General features: G+C 48.6%; 1 protein-coding gene across 3 annotated transcripts; it reads left to right on the forward strand.

Moving 5' to 3' along the window:
* Positions 1–1135: 1135 nt before the first annotated feature.
* Positions 1136–20526, forward strand: st6gal2a (ST6 beta-galactosamide alpha-2,6-sialyltranferase 2a). Of its 3 annotated transcripts, none has more exons than XM_049001195.1 (7): positions 1136–1269; positions 7777–7904; positions 11449–12254; positions 14882–14979; positions 15097–15198; positions 15414–15588; positions 17139–20526. In XM_049001195.1, the coding sequence occupies exons 3-7, from the start codon at positions 11486–11488 to the stop codon at positions 17384–17386; spliced, it is 1392 nt and encodes a 463-aa protein (XP_048857152.1). In that variant the 5' UTR covers positions 1136–1269; positions 7777–7904; positions 11449–11485; the 3' UTR covers positions 17387–20526. The 3 variants fall into 3 exon arrangements, with proteins under 3 accessions (XP_048857152.1, XP_048857079.1, XP_048857086.1); XM_049001129.1 differs by lacking the exon at positions 1136–1269 and adding an exon at positions 1725–2021; XM_049001122.1 differs by lacking the exons at positions 1136–1269; positions 7777–7904 and adding an exon at positions 1717–2021.
* The last annotated feature ends 2620 nt before the right edge of the window (positions 20527–23146 follow it).

Below are 23146 nucleotides of genomic sequence, written 5' to 3' on the forward strand. Positions count from 1 at the left end.
GAGCATAGCAGGCGGTCGGCAAGACATAAATAAACAATTGTCACTTTCATCACCAGTGATTAATTATTTATAGACATGTTAAATATAGCATATTTTATCCAGAGGTGCAGTGACAGCACAGACAGGGCAGGCAACGGCCTGGGGCCCGAATTGGGATGGGGCCCCTGAGGGCCGTCGATTACATAGCACATTGCATCAATAAATGTGCTGTATTTGTGTTTTGTGTTTTTCATAAAAGTGAAAATCGAGGTCTTTTGTTTATTAAAAATGCTAAATCCACCCCCAGGCAGCAAATTTTATTGAGTACCCCTTTTGTCAACAATATACTAAACCTACTCCCATCCCACCCCCCCCCACCCCCTACTGAGAGCCCTCCTCCACCCCTGCTTAGAACACCATGCATCATGAATGTGTTAACTTCGGAAAGGGACGAATTTCACCCAAGGAAATATAAAGGGGAATTTTACCCAACAGCTCCATAGCTCTATCCGAGCGGCACTCAAATTAACTGTGTAAAATATAAAACTCAGAAAAGTACCGCGGCATTTTCTATGGATGTGCCTTTGCTCACCTACAGGAAGCAACAGGAAGAAAATCAATTGAAAAAACGGGGTAATTAACCATGATTTATTAAGACTTATTAAGATTTATTGAAACGACGGTTCGAGGATACGTCATCAAATAATAACTAGGGCTATTAACACTGATATTTGTTTTGTAATCTGGATTTAGGTTTGCATAAAGATCTAAATGTTTTTAAACGAGTAACAAGGAAAACAAAAAGAAATGCAGAAACCTCTAAACCAGTGGCAAGTGTCTACCAGCAGCATTCAATGCCTATGAAAAGACTGAAGCATATTCAGTTTACATTTAAAGTGGTAAGTGGAGATATTTCAATTCACTTCGTCCTGTGATTTGACATTAATTATTATTTTGGATTAGTTATCGTAGGCAAGATGAATCCTTCTTCAAATGCAAATACTGGTATATCAAAGCTATCAAAGTCATTGACTTGAAAAATTTCAAGTTCTGTCAAAAATTAATACTGATATTGGTGGATAACTAAGGGTTGTATTTATATTTGAATATTAAATATGACGTTCGTTTAAACTACTCTTATTGTTCTGTGGAAATTGTACACTGAATATCAGAGGAAGGAGTGTCAAACGTTTCAAAGGTGAACAAAATATTATTCCTTGTGGATACCATTCTGCTTCTCGTCGTGTGTCATTCCTGAGCTATGGCGTAACCAGCAACTTCCGGCTAAAGGTGTTTATCGTTTTCCGAAAAAACATCGAATTGTAGTTTGTCGTAAGGAATACATGAATGACTGGGATGGGAAACTGGCACGTTCATTCTACTGGGCAGCAGACAGTTCAGACGTAGATGTTTTACAGCGCAGGAAGAGCGCCCCCGAAACCTTGCGACGACTTGATTCACTTACACACCCGACGGAAACTCAGCGGCATTCGGGCCATTGGGCATGTTGACGGACCATATAGCGACAGTATTTTCAATTCGGCCATGTTGCAACACATGCATGGCAATTTTATGACAAAGAAATAAAAATAAATGAAATAAAAAGGAGTACATGGTGCGGTGGTGCGGGGGCGAGAAATTAGGACAGATGCCAAATGTTTATTTTGGTAAAAAACTCATCGGTTTCCCAAAGGACGATCCCGACTGGTGGGACAAAGGTGACAGCCTTACCAAATCACTCCACTATGAAAAAAGACCATCCTCTGCTGCTTTCCTCTCCTCCCCCTCCCCTGGCAGCCCATCCCCCGTCAGCATTGTCTAATCCTCCACCTCCCCATCGGGCTGCATGCTGTTCTGGCGCTGGCACGGTAACTCCGCCTTCCCCCCTGCACATCAATGTACCGATCGCGGACAACCGTGCTGCCCTAACCGGCGGCACATCAGCCCGACGTCCCCAATCTTTGTGAACCGGGACCGGTCGGAGCGCCGCGCCGCGATGATGGATCGGATCGTTTGAGAATGAAACCGCGTTTTGCTCGCAGGTGAGCCTTTGTCTGCACCCCCGCATACTGCCCAAACCATCGCAAAACGCCGCTTTAAATGTCAGTCATTATGGGGATTGAGGACTTGTTATATAGATGCGGTAATGTTTATACTGAATAAATGCAAAGTAACCGGGGATAGTCGCGATTTCTTCTTTTCTTAATTTTTTGTTGAGCATTTAAATCGCTGTTTAGTTTCCTTTTATGTGATGTGAGCGATGTGCGGTATACCGGAGGGGTCAGCCGTACAAAACCCGCAAACATGCGAATAAATGCCGCTCCGATCCGCCTGATATTCCTGTTTGCTGTTGGAAGCGCTGGTTTCGGATCGGGTTGGCTGCTGGACCTTTTATTCCCCGAACAGTAATAGGAATAGCGTGGCCATGCGGCTCGGCGCAATGTCCCCCTTCACAGCCAGCCGGCTGATATCGTTCGGGGTTCAACGGAGGTCAGTTTCTGTGTACCGAGCGGTCTTATCTGACTTACTGATATAGCCGAAATGCGCGGTATCAGCTTAAAATGTATCAACGTGACTCTAACAGGCTGTCTCGTTAAGGACAGAAGGATCGAAGTGCCATGCAAGCAGATGAACACCAAACACTGACGGAGTTAACTTCAGCATGTGCTGCACTGCTGTGTCCGTAGCTGGAAAGCTGGGGGGGGGGGGTCTAAGAAGTGTGTGCAAGCCGCAGATGGTTTATCCAGGGTGGGAGGCGGGGGACTGACTTTGGGTGTCCTGGGGACAGTTTGCGGGAGGTACAGGAATGTCTCCGGCGGTGACCTTAGACTAAAGATATCCTCGTTACTCCCTTATTAATTTTCGACGACAGTGAAGTCTGCTTGTTTCTCACCATCTGCGGTTTTAATTTACAAACCTCAGCAGGGTTCTTATGGATGTTTGCTGGGACTGTAAGGCATGACCATTTGGAAGGTGTTACTGTGTACGTGCGTTTTATCTTTACTTTCGACACGATCCAGCGTACAGTAGTGATTGAGTAAAAATGAAAAATGAAGGCCAGTCAGCCACTGACTACTGGCAAAGGCATCTTGGGGTCGTGGGTATCGGTTTTTTTTAGCAAATGATAGTGATCGTTTCTCACATGGACCAATGACAGTCTTTATTATCATACAGGTAATTTTTGACCAAATGCATTTACCATTACTGTGAATCTCCACATAAAGAGTTTTAGCATTGTACATAAAATGTAAGAGTGATATTAGTATGCGAGAGTTGTATATTTGCAGTACGGGTAAGGATTGTGAGTTTAGCCAGGTGAAATACATGCTGAGCTAGCAGTCTTACTGCAGTACTTCTCAATTGCTGTTTGTGCTCTGTTTTTTAATTATTGTCATTTATTAATTTTTTTAACGTTTGGTGGTTTTGAGATGGTAATTCCAGCTCTCATCCAGCTGCTGGTGGAGGTTTTCAGCATACAGAGGGAGACTATCCCTGAAGGTCTGTGATTTGGCTTAACTCTCGGGGGCCGCTGATGGAAATCGGAGCAGCCTGTCAGCGTGAGGCTTACCTTTCAGTGCCGCATGCGCGTGCTAAAGCAGGTGGCTGCTTGGGAGGTGGGTGGCCGTGTGCAGACCACGCGCGTGACGGCCGCTCAGACCGCCGCGCTCCGCGGCAGCTTGCGTAGCGGAAGGGCGTCGCTCTCAGAGACGCCTCGCTGTGCTGTTCCCGGCACTGAATATTTTTTTCTTTTATCATGCACCTTCATAAAAATCCAGTTTCTGATTGACTGGCAGAGAATGCTGATTGACTGATATATGTTGTGCTGTGGTCTTTTGGGAAAGTCACCTGGACATCCCAGTAGTGTACATCCCCTGGGGGGGGGTAACCAGACAGCTTTTAAATTAAATCTGAGAATTCCCTGGTTCACATTTGCCCTGCCATTGGATTGGTTGGACTTGGGTTGGGATGCTAAAAAGTAGTGGTCTCCAACCTTTTTCAAGGTTAGGGCTACTTTTACAAAGGAGATAATCTGGGGAGCTGCTATGTCATTGGGGGGGGGGGGGGTGCTCAGTAGTTTTTGCCGAGGTGGGTGCGTGAAGGTGACGGTCTGATTGCTGTGATTTGACTAAGAATGTCTTAAAGATCGACCTGTCGATTTGCGCCTGATTGGTTGGTGTAAAGCATGGGCTTGTTGGCTAGAAGAGGGGAGGAAAGGTGAACTGAGAAGCGGTTGGACCAAAAACCTGCCCAAGTTCATGCTCATAGCCAGCCTCCAGACACTGCTGTGTCCTGCTGGGTTGTCTTTAAGGAATGTCGTCTAGTTCCAGGCCTTTGCACATCTGTCGCCGCCATGCGCTGTGACTCCTGGGCCCTCAGCTTGTCTCGCAGCTGGCAGAAGGATTGAGCTTCCAAGCTCTCTGGTTACATTTTGTTCACAAAACTTTGCTGGAAAAGACGTCATGATCCATCCGGCCCAAGGAAAAACTGTGGTGTTTTATACCAGATTCTGACACATGTTGTGAGGTTAATATTTAAATTATGATCTCGGAAGCGGTTTCACGTCGACAGATATGTTTACTTGCTAGGTAGCAGAGCCTCTGTCAACGTTGTGAGCGTCCTGAAAGCAAAGTAACCACACAGTGCACCACCAACAAGTTTATCGTGCTGTGGATTGAGCCATGTCACGGAATAGTTAGGTAGGGTTTGAAAGTAGGTCGTTCAAGGTGCCAAAACATTTGAATGTGTGGAAACTCAAAATGCTACTCTATGCTCATCTGTACTTTGAAACATTGTTCTTAATTTTAAGTGGTGAACCTGACCAGCTCTTAGCTGTGAAATGATAGCCAACAGTACAAATATTAAAGTATGAATGTTAATCTTTGAAAAGTCTTTGATGTGTGAGGTGTTGTTGTGGTCTTTGACGACGACACAGCGGAAAAAGAAAAGTTAGCAGTGTAAAGGGAGGGGGCACCTGGCTGGGGGGGGGGGCATGTGACATGGTGTGAAATACCCCTCTCTCAAGCTTGCTTGTTTTACTTATTTTCCAGACCTTGTTTATATTCCTGCACTGTCTCCGAACAAATTTTACATGCGTGGAAAGAGTTTGATACAAAGGGCACTGCATGAATGCTCAAACTGCATGGAGGCAGAACTAGACTGGAAAAACACGGCGTTCTTGTTTTCCCACTGCAGGCAGAGAACAGAAGAATGTCTGTACATGTTCCTGTTATGGTGGTATCAGGATAGTCAGCAGTAGCGGTATACAGCAGGGGCACATAACAATTGGGCGATTTTGGGGTCTGGATTTGTAACCCTGCCGTCGCACGGATTGATGGGCAGTACTTGCTTCCATGAGGTCAGCTGTGCTGAAGTAACTCTGACTGGATTATTCTCCCCCCCCCACCCCACCCCAACACGAGGAATGGGCCGACAATGTAACTCGTACACATGTGAGCACACCGCCGTGTCTCTGGAGGGTGATGAGATTGACTCCAGATACCCATCTCGAGGGCGCTAAACAGATACGGCCGCGGCTGGGTTTTGGCACGCATGGTGACGTCAGCGCAGCCCTGTCGTACTCAGTACAGACACAGAAGCGCCGCAGGTACTACTGCCACCGACGAGACTTTAAATGCAGTAATCTGTGGGTTCTAGGTTCTCACCAGGCCTGCACGAGGTGCCGCATTAATATTGACATTGCATGTAGTTGCAAGTTGTCACATCGCAAGTACTGCAATAGCTGGGTTGCGATTAGGCTAGCGCAGTGTCTCTTTTTTGTATTATGCCTTCATACGGTCTGCACATCATAACATGGCATATGGTATTTTGTGAAAAGCAACGCTGTTGCAGTATTTTGAGATCTTGGCGATGGAATTTGCCCGACGATAAGATTCGCCGAAGGTGAATAATCAATGAATTTCGCTAAAACATTTTCACTCTGACTGAATGTTTTGAGTTTTGCTGCGAATTTTAGGGAACCTAAGCAAGCTTTACCTGAGCTCTGCAAGCACGGCCAGCCGGTATCATTTCCATCCTTCCTGCTGGACGCACTCGGTGTGGCACATTTGTGAGAAATTCAAAAATTAAGAAGTGAAAAAGTATTAGATGCCAAAAGACATCCCACCTCCACTACATGGGAATATTTTGGATTCCATAGAGTCGTTTTTGAGTTAAAGCACGTGATCTATCGGCAACACCGGCAACTTATTTAACAGATTGTAGCAGTAGATAAGTTCTACCTGACGTATGCTTACCTGCCATTGGCTTTTCTTGATCTTCACATTTCGAAATCAGAAATCAGTTGATGTCACACTCTTGGAGGACCTCGCATCTCCAGGGTTGTGTGTTTGAATCCCGCCTTGGCTCAGTGTGTGTGGTGCTCACATGTTCCTTGACATTTCCGAGTCAAATCTGTTAATCTGATGGATTAGAATAATGTTCCCCAAAGGTCCTCTGCAGCCCTGGGATATGCTCCAGGCTTCTGTGGTCCTGACCAGGATAAGCAGGATGGATGGATGGAAAAGCATGCTCTGTTGCCCTTTAAAGCAGTACTTCGCAACACTGTCCCGAGGAAACCCCAGACGGTCCACATTTTTGCTCCCTTCCAGGGAGCAAAAACATGGACTGTCTGAGGATCCCTAAGGACCAGGCTGAGAAGAACTGCTTTAAAAGGCTTTATCAGTAAAAGAAATCAATCTCTTACAGAAGGCGTTTTTTTGTTTTTAATTAACCCGTCACGATAATTTATTCATCACATTCAAGGTTCTATTGACTTTCTCTCACTGTGGAGGAGATGGAGATTTATGACGTTAATTTTCATTATTATGGGGCTTTCCTCACTTTCGATGTGCTGAATGTCCCTATGTTATTGCTAATGAAGGGATGATTATTTTTTTTCCACCGTACACATATTAAAGTCCTTTATGTCCCTTGTATAATTGGAGTGGTAAACTTATCCAGTGGTGTCTGGGACATACAAACGGACCAGCGCATGGAGGGGGCTATCTAACTGGGCCAGTGTGTTTGCTGCCGCCGGATGATGGTTCGAAAGTCCCTGTTGGTCTCTGGTTCCCCTCTGCCTCCGAGCATGATGGTCACTCCCTCCAGAGATCTGAGATTTTTAGCTGTTGAATATGATGATGAACGCGTTCCCTCTTTAATGATGGACGTCTGGGCTGGTCCGTAGGTCCACTTTAAATGCACTAGTTACCTGTTTCATATTTAATGTCCCTAGTAGAATGAACGCCTTGAATTTTCTCTGCTGTTATAACTGCTAGAGGAGGTTCTGTTGAATCAAAGATATGACATTTTCTTGCTAATAAAGGCACTCAAATGGTGAAAATGCTGTAAATTTATTTGTTAGAAAGGAATATTGGGTGTTTTTTTTTTTAGTAAATATTAAATGAGTAACATGAAAATGTAGAAAATCTCAGTATGTGCGAAAACTTTTGACTGATAATGAACGTTCATGAACTGCCCCCTTAATACAACATATAGTCTCATACATCCGCCTTGTCCAACTAACGTTATTTCATGTTCAGTCAAAGCAAAGCTGGTGGAATGGATCACACAAGTGCCAGCAAACTGGCCTCAACATGAGCAGCTTAATTATTACGCTTAAATTGTTCAGCAAAAAATCTTGTCAGAGAACTATGAAGGCAGTATAAAAAAATCGTTCATAAATTAAACTCGATTAATCATGATCTCTCATCGCCCAACCCTGTGTCACACATGCTCACCTCAGCACGCTGCTTGGAATTAATCGAGACTTGAGCCAATTCCGTGTCTGTTTCCCAGCTTCTTGGACCTCCTGCTGACCTGGACCTGATTTAATACGTAGCCCCCAGCTACACTGGCTGAGGGGGCTTGAGCTGGGCAGACCGTGGACACGGACGGTGGTCGTGTGAAGCACAAGAACGCTCCAGGTGAACACTAAATGATCTTTTCTTGGTCAGCCTAGCTGTGCTACCACACATACACACACACACACACACACACACACATCTCAGTCATTCTGCTGACTGACTCACATGGCATATGATGTCATGACACTTTGCTTCTTTTAGGTGTGTCTTTTACATGTCGTCCTGGGACTGTCCGCCCATCCCAGTTCTGTTGCCCTTCTCTTCTGTCGTGTTTCTCACCTCTTCATAAATGGTTTATTCCGTAGATGCCTGTTGATACAGCTGAAAATGGCTAAACTGGTTCTGTTTGAGTACTGACTGGTGGAGCCTCTTTTGGGTTACTAACAGCCCTGTAATCATATGTGCCTAATGACACCCTCCTCCTTCCCAGTGGGAGGTAGTTGTCCATGTGGTGGAGGTGCAGGGAACGTAAACAGGACAGAGGTTTCATTTGGTCAGGGTCAGCAGGGAACACCCACGGGCTGTGCCATTAGTCGGGGGGAGCGGAGAACATCCGTGGGCTGTGCCATTAGTCGGGGGGAGCGGAGAACATCCGTGGGCTGTGCCATTAGTCGGGGGGAGCGGAGAACATCCGTGGGCTGTGCCATTAGTCGGGGGGAGCGGAGAACATCCGTGGGCTGTGCCATTAGTCGGGGGGAGCGGAGAACATCCTTGGGCTGTGCCATTAGTCGGGGGGAGCGGAGAACATCCGTGGGCTGTGCCATTAGTCGGGGGGAGCGGAGAACATCCGTGGGCTGTGCCATTAGTCGGGGGGAGCGGGGAACATCCGTGGGCTGTGCCATTAGTCGGGGGGAGCGGAGAACATCCGTGGGCTGTGCCATTAGTCGGGGGGAGCGGAGAACATCCGTGGGCTGTGCCATTAGTCGGGGGGAGCGGAGAACATCCTTGGGCTGTGCCATTAGTCGGGGGGAGCGGAGAACATCCTTGGGCTGTGCCATTAGTCGGGGGGAGCGGAGAACATCCTTGGGCTGTGCCATTGGTCAGGGTGACCCATAGGGAGCATGGCTGCATATTTTGTTTATGCTGGATTTCTTCCCATTTTATATATTATTATATATTTTATATGTCATATTTCTCTTGCCTCTGTTGGTTGTATTGATGTCTGTTCTTTATATAATTAAAATGGCAGTTTTAATCAAGACTTCCCAATTTTAGACAAGCAGTTGCAGCATATGGCTGGATGGATGGATGGATGGGTGGATGGATGGGTGGGTGGGTGTAAGGTTAAAACATCTTGAGTAGAGACTGGTGCTGCTGGGAACCACTACAGGTGGAGAAAAAGATATTTGTGGCCTAGCCGGAGCGAGACAGCATGAGAACAGTGTGGTATCTTCTTACCGGTAGGGTGTAAAGCAATCTGTCTGTATGGCAGGGATGGTGAGTCTCGGGGGGGGGGGGGGGGGGGTTAGGGTTAGGGGCTGAATAAGGTGCCTCTTCATGCGCAGAGCTTCCTCGTGAGTGATTAAGAGCCCAGCTGATATTATCCTTGGGTTAATCTGTTGCCCTTTTTAATGCCGCTGGATGCCAGTTTGCAGCCCCTCCCCCTTCAGGCCTGTCATCGTTATTCTGGTTATCATTCCTGTTTAACCTCTAGCTTTTTAACCTCTTGGCTTGATAGTGGAATTTAAAGGACCCTCGGTCAATGCGCCGCGTTTAAAGGCCCGAGCGGCTTGTCGCGTTGTGCGCCGTGGCGGCTCGAGACCACCCCACCCAGGTCGAGACCACCCCACCCAGGTCGAGACCACCCCACCCAGATGCATCATGGGTCTCTCCTTCCCGAAGTCTCCAGCCCTGTGATTAATATCCCAGGGCAGTGCTCACAGCGTTAGCCAACCTCTAATCACCCCCCCCACCCCATCTGTGGACTGAGAGTCTGTGGAATGTGGGAGGCGTGACCCAACACCCCCATGTGGAAGGTGTCTGTATCGCCCCAAAATACTTCTGAAGACATTTTTTGCTGCAGTAATCAAAAAGTCAGTCACTGTTTTGTTGACTGTCTTCCTGACTACATGGGGGGGTAGTCAAGGGGTGTAAAAGTCTCCTCCCCCCACAGCTACAACAAAAAAAACCATCTCGGTGGGGGGGGGGGGGGGTAAACCTGAGAGTTTCCCATGCGCCACGTGTCTGCTGTGTCTTTGGCCTCCTGTGCCAGCATATCCGGGTGCCCCCCCCTCCCCCCCTCGCAGCTGGCTGCAGTCCAGGTCGCCTTTCAGCAAGCATGTGGGGGGTCTGGTGCTCCGGGGCCCCTCTCTGTCCCCCTGGAGACGAGACCGTTGGGTTCAAAGCCCCGGGCCCTTGACCTAAAGAGCCAGGAGCCCCCACCCCTCCCCTCTACCATCAAGCAACCACCCCCGTAAAATAAAAATTCATCCGTTATTGCCAAGGAGTGCTGAGAGGACTTGTTTCTTTGTTCCCTCCCCCCCTGAAGGCGACCAGCTGCTGGTGACAGCAGACCTCTGGCTGTGTCATGCCGCTGTTTAAGTGGGAGTACACTTACACTTTATGCACTAATCGAACCCCGGATCCTGTTACCTACCGACGTCGTGAGTGACGCCGCCAGCTTGTTTGTAAGTAGCGAGCGGTATGCGATCATGTCAGGACACTTCATCTGGCTGCTTTACAGCATCTGAGAGTTGAGCATGCGCACTGGTTTGGCCCTGTAGGCTTAGTGGGCCAGACGGGTTGGGTTCCTGGGTATGTGATCGGAAGGTTGCCGGGTCAGACCTAAGGGTTGTCTGTGATTTTACTATTGGGCTCTTGAGCTTTGGGTGAGAGCCCAGGCAAGTCAGTTTTTATTTATAAAGCACAACTGAAATGACAGCAGCTGACTAAAGCACCGTACATAATAAATACATAAAATAAACACGAATGAATGGAGAGACAAAAAGCCAGGGAGGAAAAGTTTTCAGCCTTTTGCAGGGACATGCCTTTTCTATGAAAATAAAATTGTTTGTGGAAATGGAGGCAGTAGTAGGAACGGTGAGTGGGGTTGACGCCCAGGGCCACCAGAGTTCGCAGAGGCCGGTCCACAGCAAAACAGTGGCGGTATAAATGGGCCGTGAGATACGGTAGATTAGCCAAATCGCTACGGGGCTTCGGGAGCTCGGCGGACGGCCCAGGCCAGCCCGTCTCCTAGACGATATGGCCATGTGCTGATGGGCCGTAGAGAATAGCCTTGACGCATCCTGCCAGCTGTAGGGTAGCGCCTGAGGTTTGAGCGGAAAGCTAGGAATCGTGCAGAAGGGGGGGCGTGAGATCTGGGGGTGGGAATTAAGGGGCTCTGGTTGGGGGAGGCTCATTTGGGGAGGGGGGTTCTGCCCGCCCACGCGGTGATTTAAAGGCAGCTGATGAAGATGGGACGCCTGCCGGGGGACGGTCTGCTAAGCGACAGGGTGCCTGCAATCTGGCCAAAGCCTGCAGGGGGTGCTGTCCACACACCAGCCTGCCAACAGGAGGGATAGAGATGGGGAAGGAAACACAAGGGATTTGGGGGTAGGGGGGAGAGAGAGGTTGTAAATTTTACTGTGGTGACTCTGCCTTGCAGGCCTAGCCTCCTCGTCTCTCCCACCGCTGAGGCGGCCATGAGGTCCAGCATGAAGCACTGGAAGCAGCTGGTTCTGCTGGGAATGCTGGCATGGGCCTTCTTCTTCCTGGCACTCTTTGCCTACTTCTTGGACTCGCACGGCATGGCCGCCGTCTTCCACATGGAGCCACGGCGCCTGGGCCCCCAGCAGGGCCGCTCCCGTGCCATCATGGGCTCACGGCCCCTGTCTGAGCCCGGTCCTGGCGAGGCGAAGAGTCCGGAGGTGACCGACGGGGGGGCCTACCCGGAGCTCCAGACCCGGGAGTCGCTGCTTGCCATCAACGACTACTCTGAGGACTTCGGGGCCCAGGATCAGAGCCAGGAGGAGGAGGAAAATCCTCGGAGGGATATACAGCAGAACTCGCGGAACTTCAAACGCTGGCGTCCGGAGAGACACCTGGAGGATTACTACTTCTCAAAGTCCAGGACGGTGCTGCAAGGGCTTTGGAAGGGGTCCATTTCGGCTCGGATGCTGAGCCCCCGGCTGCAGAGTGCTATGAGGGAGTACGTGTTGGCTAACAAGCACCACGTGGCCTACAGGGGGCGCCAGCACGCTGAGCTCAGGGGCAACGAGCTGCTGTGTGAGCTGAAGAAACGGGTACAGGTCCGGGCCTTGGACGGGAGCGAGAAGCCTTTCTCCCAGCTGGGCTGGGACAAGCTGGTTCCTTTGCGACCCCTGGAGCAGATGTTCGGCTCGAAGTTTCGTACGTGCGCGGTGGTGACCTCTGCTGGGGCCATCCTGAACTCCGCCCTAGGAGAAGAGATCGGTGAGTGATAGGAACCGCTGCATTGCTCTGCCTCCTGATGTTTCCTGGGGGCAAAGGTTGTGTGTGAGCGTGCATGTGTGCGTGTGTGTGGGTGGGTGCACGGGCATGTGGGTGGGTGGGTGCGCGTGTAAAAATGCCAAAAGTCTTGTATTTAGGTTGGCTATTTATGGTTAAGGTTAGGGATGTGTAGGGGTTAAGGGTGCCGTGATTGGGATTAGGGTTTTCCCACAATAATGAATGGGCGGTCCCAATTTAAATAGGTACACCAACGTGTGTGTGTGTGTGTGTGTGTGTGTGCAGCTTGCCACACGGCTGCAGTGTGTGCACATGAGGTTTCATGCTCTTTCATTAATCACTGTGGCGTGATCATGTGACCACACCGCTGCCGGCGGCAGACGCTCCTCTGCCATTTCCTGGCCCATTGTCCATGAGCCCCGTTGCATAGATGGTCTGAGCAGTGTAGTGTCCGTGGGGGTCCTTGGCCTGTAAGCAGCCTGTTATTAAGGGAAATGGTCGAAATTAGGGCCGACACGGTGGTGCAGTGGTTAGCACTGTTGCCTCACACTTCTGGGACCAGGGTTCGAGTCTCTGCCATGACCCCATGTGTGTGGAGTTTGCATGTTCTCCGCATGTTGTCGTGGGGTTTCCTCCAGGTGTTTAGTGACTGGTGTGTGAGCGTTTCCTGCGATGGGTCGGCACCCCTGCCTTCCGCCCATAGGCTCCAGACTTTCTGCGACCCTGAATGGGACAAACAGTTACAGAAAATGAATGGATGGTCCGAATCATGCTTAGGCAGCGTCCCACGTGCTTCCTGTGTTTGTTCCATCTTGTGTCTTTATCCTGCCCGGAGGCTCTCGTGTGGTTGGCGATGGCGTTTTCTGCTCTCAGGTCCGCAGTTTGTTCCCCGGCATCCATTTGTGCTCCTACCGTGGTCCACAAGCGGAAAAGGTTCCTAGCGTTTGCCCGGAATGTGCCCGCGGCGTTGCCATGGCGTTGATCCCTCCTCCCCCTCCCATTCCTGTTTCTTGCGCTCTCACTGAGGAGCCGCCGTGCAGCATATTTGTCGACCATTAATTAGCATCTGCAGAGGAGTGACGGTGCTAATGGGCGCCAGCCGCTTTACCTGCTTGTGCAGCCGCTGAGGGCAGGCCGCAGTAATTTCCTGGGCTGCCCTCCTGTGGCGGGCACTGGGATTACCTCGCTGAAGAGGAGGGTGAGCCTGCGTGCCATGTCCCTGTGCCTGGTAGTCGGCTGTCCTTGTCTGACCTCTCTGAACTTTAAAAAAAACCAAGAATCTTGCTCTGCACCCCCCATGCAGCCGCCCACACGCAGGCCTGCTTTGCATTTGGTGCCCTTGCCTGAAAGAGTGTGCATTCAAGGTCTCACTTGTGAATGGTGTATGACGCCGGTGAGGCAGCAGAGGAGTGAGGGCCTGGTGTGTAAGAGTGCTCGCAGATGCATGGACACACTCTGACCTGTCTGGATACGCACTTTTTAAAAGTCTAGGATTGGTTAATTGATCGAGGGATAAAATTGCGTGCGTGCGTGCGTGCCTGTCTGTCTGTCTGTCTGTCTGTCTGTCTATGTGTGCGGCTGCATGTATGCAAATGCATCATGCCCTTACAGGCGCAGCTCTGTCATTACAGGGTACTGAGGGTATTCACATGACTTGCAGACTTAGCGACCACTTTTAAATTAAACCTTTGTCTGTCACACATACCTATTTTAAAGATTAGTGCCGAAGGGAAGGGCGATGTGTTAAAAAATATATATGCAAAATCATGTAAATTATTATGTAAATGATTATATCTAGTGGTCCAACACCCCCCTCCTCCTACCTGTAATCCACTAAACGACTGGCATTAACTCGCCAACAAGGGGCTGGGTTGGGCCCCTTGATCGTCATTTTTCAGTCTCTGTGGAAATCGGTCGATCGATCAGCAGGCCGGATTTGATAATGATTTAAAAAACGCGTCATGGGCTGTTTAAAGCCATCAAAAGCAGCGGGGCACAAACTTACAGTAAAGCCCTGTGCACTTGGCATCATTATAGGCGGCCTGCACATACACTGATACCTTCGCATACCATAGAAGGAATGGTCACTTATGGTTAAGGTTAGGGCTGGGTAGGGGTTAAGGGCATCATGTTGGGATTAGAGTTTTCCCCACAGAAATGAGTGAAGAGTCTCTACAAAGATATAATTACAAACATGTGTGTGTGTGTGTTTAAACTGCTGGAAATGTAGACTAGAATGCTGAATTGAACGCTCAGTCATAAGTCATATCCCTTTGTATGTAGCCTAACCCTACTTCCCCGACAAAGGTAATAATCGCCAGTCAGACGCTGTCAAACATCAGCACTGGGTTCTTTGTCCAATGTCGTCCATTATCGGTGATGGTGTTACATTACCCAAGGAGTCTGTGACCGTGGGGCGAGGTGTATTGTGGGTGGAAGGGTGGGTGGGACATTGGAGGGGGGTAGGTCTGTGCATGGAAAGATCTGTGTCGGTTTTGACTGTAGAAAAACAAACACGGGACGAGACGGAGGGGGGGGGGGGGGGTTCGTGTCGGCTCTGCTGGTGCCACGTGACTTGGGCCTGTTTGACAGACTCGAGTTGTGACTCACAGATTCCCATGATGCTGTGCTGCGCTTCAACGCGGCCCCTACGGACGGCTACGAGGACGACGTCGGGAACAAGACCAGCATTCGCATCATTAACTCTCAGGTGGGATGTCGCGTGTGGTTCCTGCATGAGGGGTGGCCTCCAGTACAGAACCATTGGGAGGGGAGGGTCCCGGGAGCCTGCTGGCCCCCATGTGACTGATTGTCTGAATGCTTTCAGATCCTGGCCACCCCAAAGCACCAGTTTGACACAAGTGCCTTGTACAAGGATGTGGCCTTGGTGGCCTGGGATCCGGCGCCGTACGCGGTGGACCTCCTGAAGGTATGGATCATGCGATGCAGCACTGTGGCTTCACACATCCAGGCTTGTGGCTTTGATTTCCAGCTCCTGTCCTCACAGTTACTGAAAGCCGTTGCCGGTTAAGCCTCACGTACGATGGGCCTGGCGGCTTTTTCCAGCCCTCACTGATTGTCTGCGGAGCTCTGCGCTGGTTCCGCTGCTAGACAATTCTCACCGGGCCTTTTATCTCCGGGCAGTGGTACCGGAACCCTGACTACAACCTGTTCAGGCCCTACATGGAGCGCCGTAAGGAGAAACCCGAGCAGCCCTTCTACATCCTCCACCCCAAGTTCATCTGGCAGATGTGGGACCTCATACAGGCCAACATGCAGGAGAGCATCCAGCCCAATCCACCATCCTCAGGCTTCATCGGTGAGGGCCTCCCCTCCCCCCCCCCCCCCCCCCCCCTCTCTCTCTCTCTCTCTCTCTCTCACAACCTCTCCTTGTTCTCTTCCTGTCCATATACCTTCTTTCTCTATCTCTCTACCAATTTCTCTCTTTTCTGTCACTGTCTCTCTACTTCTTCTGTTTTCTGCTGTTGCTCTATCTCTTTTTTTCCTCTTCTCTCTCTCTCTTCCCATCTTGGCGTACCCCTCCTATTTCTCTTTCTCTCTCTAGCTCCCAGGCTTTACCTACTCCCCCCACCCCCCCCCCCCCCCCTTAAAGGTTGTTGCCAGTGCTACGGATCACTTGACAGATGGTGTCTCCTTATTTCACGGCCCTCACAAATTCATCAAGTTTGACGTGTCAGAGATGGGCGGGTCTTCGGTTTGACCTCTCTGTGATTGGCTGGCTTGTGTCTCCTAGTGTGCAATTGGCTATCGGTGTTCTGAGTCTTGAGTAACTGTCAGGACCCATTATAAACCACGTTCCCGGGTGCTGAAGTTTGGAATGTCTTTAAATCCCGCCCCTTGCCCGGCCTAGCAGGGCAGCAAACCAGTGAACACTCAGCCCTGTGATGATTAACGAATGAGAAACACGACATGCACCGAAAACCATTATTGCACAGATCTGTATTGTTGGAAATGAAACTCCCACCTTTAGCGTGTACAGAAAACAGGATTCAGTCAGATATGAGTCACGTTTGTTTGTGTGTGCGTTATGTGCATATTATCTTATGGGGGGCAGTGCCCTCAAAATGAGATGAAAACTTCATCTCATATTTTTGGTCCCCACAAGGGGAAACTCAATTTTATAAAAATCTAACTGCCGTCAAGCTTAAAATGAAAAGGTTAGGTCTGGGTAGGGGTTGTCGTTGCTGCGATTAGGGTTTTCCCCATAGAAATGAACGGAGAGTCCCCACAAAGACATGAATACAAACATGCATGCGTGCGTAGATATATTTACAGCAAATGTTCGATAAATAAAAGGAGACCTTCTTCTGACATGTGTCTTATACAGTAAACAGCCAGTAACTGAGTGTTCTTTGTTTAAAACTAAGAAAACACGCTGGGAAGAACAGATACGATCCACGTGTGACTCGTATCAGAGTATGGAATGGCAGCAGGTCCATGTGAAGTTAGAGCCTGCACAGAGTGTGTCACATGGCGTCGTCGGGCATCAGAGAGCGCCCCCTAGAGTCTGGGAGGGCAGCTGCCTTCACAGTGCGTGTGGTGCCAGCTGCCATAAGGGACGCTCATGGTTCTGGGCAGTGCTGTGGGGTGGTTGTCCTCCAGCTTCTGTTCGCAGCAGTAGAGGATCACGAAGCACCAGTAGAGCTAAAAATGAGGGGGGGGCATCACTTGATTGACTCCACCCAGAGACGTCCTCTTGGCTGCAAGTGCCGTGGATGCAAAACCGGTTTTCCAGTAGTGGATCAGCTGAGTACAGGAAGAGTTTGGGTTTGCTTACTCACGGGTATGACGGCATCCTACTGGGACTGAACCAGCATCTTAAGGTTTGTTTGTGTGTGTGTGTGGCAGGGATCTTCCTGATGATGGCGCTGTGCGAGAAGGTGCACGTGTACGAGTACATCCCCTCCATGCGACAGACCGACCTGTGCCACTACTACGAGCAGTACTACGATTCGGCGTGCACGCTGGGCGCCTACCATCCGCTGCTCTACGAGAAGGTGCTTGTGGCGCGGCTCAACGTCGGCAGCGTGCTCGATCTGCAGCGCAAAGGCAGGATCACGCTGGCCGGATTCAGCACCGTGACCTGTGACCCCTGACCTCCGACCTCCCTCAAACTGCTGCAATAACCGCCTCTGTGAGAAGGGGGTGGAGCCAAGGAAGGATCCACAGTCGCTGCCTTTCTAGCATTCGGGTGGACCGGGCTTTCGACTGGCCCGCGTCGAATCTCGAAAAGGAAACCTTGGATGGATTGTGACACAGTTCTCCAACAGGGGGCGCTGCCCTCCTAATCTCTGCGGTAGCTGAGCCTAAAGACACTTAATTATGGGTAGGATAGCAATAGAACAACCACTGTTACAGCTGTATTGTGGATACTTGGATGTATTTTGCTGTGATTGGCCGTTCCGTTTAATTGGGGTGGGTTTGGGAACCATTTGCAAGGGGGGGCACATTTGAGTTGACCACAGTTCCCCTCCTTGTGGTCAGGGTGGGTTCACAGAGGGACCTAAATATTCTACTGAATGCTCTATCAGACTTGCACACCATACACATGCCAATGCAAACAAAGCTAAGGACATGGTGTCATTAAAGAGCCACTTTTTAAAGTTGTGTTTTTTTTTTTATTATTATTTTATCTTTTTTTTTTTTTGTGCCACATGATGTTCAGGTGAATCTACTCGGCACATCGCGTATAGTGCAGATTCGTCCTGGATTGGGGTGTTGCACGGCAACACCAGGTAGGGCTGGCGGTGCCTGATCACCGGCCCTTTTTGCCGAAACCGTTTAGCCTGAACTTGTGCGTGAGCTTGAGATACTGAGTGCCCCTTTAATAAACTCTGAGCACCTCCCTCTCAGAAAGTCTCTGCACAGCCCCATGCAGCACTGTAGGTTGAAATCTCTGGGCCTTGTGCGGACGCTGCGATCGACGGCGGCGTTTCCACAGATCGCTGACGTTCATCCACGTGGTTAAAGGTACGAAGCCTTTGTGGCATGGTGGATGACCCAATTTCTCCACAGTGTTTGATGTCACATCTCCATGGTAATGAGGACATTGTACACTTTGATCTGTACTATCCAGAATGCTGTATTTTTGATTATTTTTTTTTTGTTTACCTTGAACCTGTAGCACGTTCAGTACGTCAGACCAGAAACAATGGCAGTAAACCATCCTAGCCAAACCAGTTAACCCATTGCCCCGTGAGCTCCTCTTCAGCACCAACATAGCTTGGCTGATCCAACACTTTAGCGATGAGAGTTTAATCCCTCAAGTGAAGGGAACCCCCCCCCCCCCCCCCATATCTTGTCACATGTAATAAAGGATGTTTTCTGTCACGTGACCCAGCAGATATATTTAGAAAAATAATTCATTGCTGCTCATTCTTATTTATTCACGTGAAAAAAAATCAGGTGAATTGTCCGAATGTGACCTGTGGGGTATATAGTACAAAGCATCTTTTACACCCAGAGTTGGGTAACAGTACCCACCTCATTTTCTCAAAACCACCCTCAACGCTCCTGGCCCTCAGGGTTCCCACTTGTCCTGGAAAACCTAGAAAAAAGTAAATTTTCCAGTCATGGAAAACTGAGAGGAAAAAGTAAAATGTCCTGGAAAATCTTGTGCTGTACTGGAAAATTTTCAGCACAGGAATACTGTTGCCATATGAAGTTTAGGAATATGTTAACATTTCCATGACTGGAAAATTTGTTGGCTGTTTTCCAGGTTCTGCAGGACGTCTGGGAATCCTGTCCATGGTGAGGTGTCATGACCCGATTATAGGTTTTTGGATAAAAACATTTGATTATACTTCATTTGTATGAGAATAAAAAGAGAATCAGTGGTATCGGCCGTCCATTTGACTAAAGTGGCCTTAATCGGCTATGTTTTTTTGTGAACGGGGCGGTTTGTATATACAGTGGTGGTGGGACTTGCCTGGACTTGCCCCTCGAATCTGAAAACCTGCACTTTAAAATGCTCAAAGCAGGTTAGACATGCAGTGTAAATTACCATGACAACAGTACCCGAAACTTGCAATTAAGCCTCAGGAAGCCTCGCTGAGCCAGTGAATCCTCTTCGCAGTGCCCGTCTGTACCGCATGTGCGAGTCTGTATGAGCGCAAACGGTGGCCCGTGAGGCTTTGCATGCTGTCGTCTTGAAATGAAATGAAATGAAATGAAATGGGGAGAAAATGAAATGAAATTTAGGATAAGCCCTTATGCTCAGTCCTGAACACAGCTGGGGGCTGACAGAGCAGACAGCCAGAAGCCCCCAAAGACTCGTGACGAGTCTTTCCAAGCAGGGAAGCTTGATTCCAGCCCCCACCCCCGGCTGCACTTGCGAACATGTGACCTTCCGTCGGTTTCGTTTGACATAAGAGATGGTAATTCACAGCATGACATGCGTGACGGGTCCATACTCCTACCGGAGCAACGCCTTTTGAATGCCACCTGAACCGAACAAAGGTGACGAAGATAAGCTGATGATGTTTCTCTCTTTTGCTGCGCGACTCTTTGTAGCTTAAACTGTAGAGAAACAAGTTAATCCTGTGTTTTGAGGCTTGCTATCATCGGCAGCAGCCAATTGAACGATCGCAACTAGGAACTGGAGCCCTTGGTGAGGAAACGTTTGGTTCACCAGAACCTGTATCGCCAGCATACAACAAGGAAGTGATGCTGATCTGAGATCTGCTCCCTCGGCAGTCTGCCACCTGGCTTCTAGTGTTTACCTTTTTATCAAAGTGCTGTAGGTGAACAGGTTGCCTCCCGAAATACACTCATCCCACTGTGCCTGATCTATTCACACCCGCGTTACTTTGTTATGCTGGCATGGTGGCGTTGGGGAGTCTGATTTGTGAAGGTACAAAACCAGCTACACGTATGTCTAGAATTGCCAGGCGTGAGACGACTTTGTTTTATGTAAGATCACGATCACTTTTTTGGGTGTGGAGGGGTGGTAATACTTTTTCTGCACGTTAATTGATTTCGCCGGCATTGAAATAAGTCACATAGGAACAGCCTTAAATACTGACAGGTATTAAAACTGCTTTGATGAGTAAGTGAAACTGGACTTCAACTTTTTGTGTTTTGGGAATTTTTCCTTTTGACCAATTTGGTCCTTTTTACAAAATTTAATTTGTTTATACGAAACAAAAGCTGGTATAGTTTGTATATGTTGTTTTTTTTTTCCCTCACATGTCAGTCCATTGTTTTTTAATATGTAAATAAAGCACTGTACAGTAAATTGTGTCTGGCAAGTATTGTAAACAGGGGTGTAGAGCTGGTGTAAACGCAGGGTTACACACCTAGGGGGCGCTCACCCGCTTGTTCAGGAGGATGTATATCATGGGGTTAATACCAGTGCTGCTTTGGTTGCCCAAAACTGGCTATAATGGCCAAGGCGCCATGGGACAACTAGCATAGCACCACAGCGACCACCATGAGCAGGATGCGCTTCTTCCTCCTGCAGGTGGCGCTCTTGCAGATTTTCCCCACCTGCATTACAGTTTATGAGAAGATGTGTTTCACCTGGGGATAATGTGGACCGACTGTGCCACAAAACCAGGGTACTTTACCTTACTTACCTTGCCGGAGCCACTCCTACTGCAGACGGTCAGGGTGTGGGGGTGGTCCTATGAGAGCACAGCCAGGGGAATGAGGGAGACGATGCCTAGGAGGGAGCCAAGTGGGTTAGTGACACCTGGACACAGGTATGACAAACTGCTCATCTTATAAAGCAGAGGAACCAGAACAACAAGCAGAAGAGCTTACTGGAGCTATGGAAAAGGTGGCCCTAGATTGGGAAGACTGCGGAGAAGGTATGGAGTCATAAAGATCCACAGCATGTGTCTATTTTCTCAGAGCATTTAGTAGACATACGGGAACCCATCTCCATCCACGCAGATGTTCTGATCAACTTCACCTTAAAGTGACTGATGCAATAATCCAGCACGGATGATCAAACTAGTCGCTTAATCTTTGAACATGCAAATTTCCATCTTACTGTATGTAATTGCTTGAATATTCAGAAATGTAAGCTGGTCCAAAAAATCACAGAAGGATCGCAAATTATTCGCTTAACTCTGAAGAGTCAGTAAATAAGACATGCAGTCTGCGGGAACTGTGGGGACTTTTAATTTAGAGGAAGTCTGTTGATCAGATACAGAAGTAGTTCCTGTTTCGTCATGACCTCTGACCCCTGACCCTACCACGATCATGAAGACATCCAGGAGAGAGCGCTCCACAAATGACATTGGCATCAACATATATCGGCTGAATCTCCTGTACTGTGTGTCTCAGGTATAAAATATGAACTTAGACTAGGCCGTGAGAAAACCGCACTCCCTTAAGACTTGTGAAAATAAGTGAATTACGAGGTCAGTGGATTGAGCTTTGGGGGTCATCGGAAGTACTTGGGGAGATGCGATACTGTGATTCAGTACTCAATAACATAATAAACGACAGATAATTTAGCCAAATTTGTCCGGCTGCAAACTGAGGCAGTGAACTATTAGATTTTTATCACACTTCACAGTGCTATTCAGGGACTTGTTGCTTGAGCTGAAATGGTGTGAGGCACCTTCCACATAGCGTGACGATAGGAGACTCCTTAGCCTGTGATTTGTACATCAGGAGCATCATAAGTAAATCTAATTAAAACAGAAAATTGGTTATGAATGCTTTCTGGCAGCAGAAAAATGTGCCTCTTGTGGACAAGGCTTGCTACTTACTGTAGCTGAACTGCCTGAACCCACTGTACACATGGACTTACCGTAAGACAAGGGTAGGCAACCACCTGGGATCCTTAAGTTTCATTTAAGGATATAACATGATATGATCATTTAAATGAAAGCATCATGTATGTCATTTGCACCCGCGCTAATTCTCGAAGCTATATATTATGCAGTGATGGTCAACCAATTAGGCGCCATCTTCACACTTACAAGACTTATGTTGCCTAGTAACCCCACTTGTTATGTGGTAATGCTGCAGGCTGCAATAGGAACCTCAGATCCTGTCTGTGGTAACGCTCATGCCTGTAGTGATAACAGGGAATAACTGGAGCAGAAACGTGGTCACGTTAAATAACATAATAATATATGTCCTCAGATTTATTGTCTAGGGTCGCGTCTCACTCGTTTCAGTCCTACTGACTCAAAACTGCTAATAAAAAACGAGATTGGATGGTCAGGTTAATACCCCGTTATCTCCCTGTACACTCATGCAGATTACTCCACTTTGAGGAGGGAAAAAGGTGCAGATGTTTTACACATTGGCATACATAGTTTCCAAATTATAATTTTGCTTAGAAGCAATTCATGAAAATTTGTGCAAACCAATAAAGAGTCAAAAAACTGAGACGCGCGTGTTGTCCGTGGGACGCCCTGACGTCACTTGTCTTACTGATCTCACTTTTATAGGGAGGTACAGTCACCAAAGCAGGACTTAACTAATCTGTACAACATCCAGCCATGTTTCCCTACAGGCCACTTTCCCCGCAGGCTGGAGGTGAAGCTCATCTTGGTGCCAGATACGCAAACCAGCATGTCACTGAATCTTATGTTCAACGGAAGTTTAAATAGGCTTAATCCCTATTTCCTAGTTTTACGTTTCATTCAGCTTAGATCTGCAAGATCGACCGAAACAGCGCAATGGACGCACAATTAATACAAATCTAGCTGCCCTGGGACGCTCATCGAAGAGGTGTTCAGTAGCACATCACAACATTATTCATTACACATCCACTTACCGATCACACGCTCATCGCGAATCCATCCGTTACCCATCAGACATCGAGCATCTCCGGCTGCCCTTTCGCATCATGTAAAACAGAAGTGAGGTGGGTAAATGGTACAGGCTACAAG

Source organism: Brienomyrus brachyistius, chromosome 1 (assembly GCF_023856365.1).
Source record: "Brienomyrus brachyistius isolate T26 chromosome 1, BBRACH_0.4, whole genome shotgun sequence".
NCBI classification, from domain to species: domain Eukaryota; kingdom Metazoa; phylum Chordata; class Actinopteri; order Osteoglossiformes; family Mormyridae; genus Brienomyrus; species Brienomyrus brachyistius.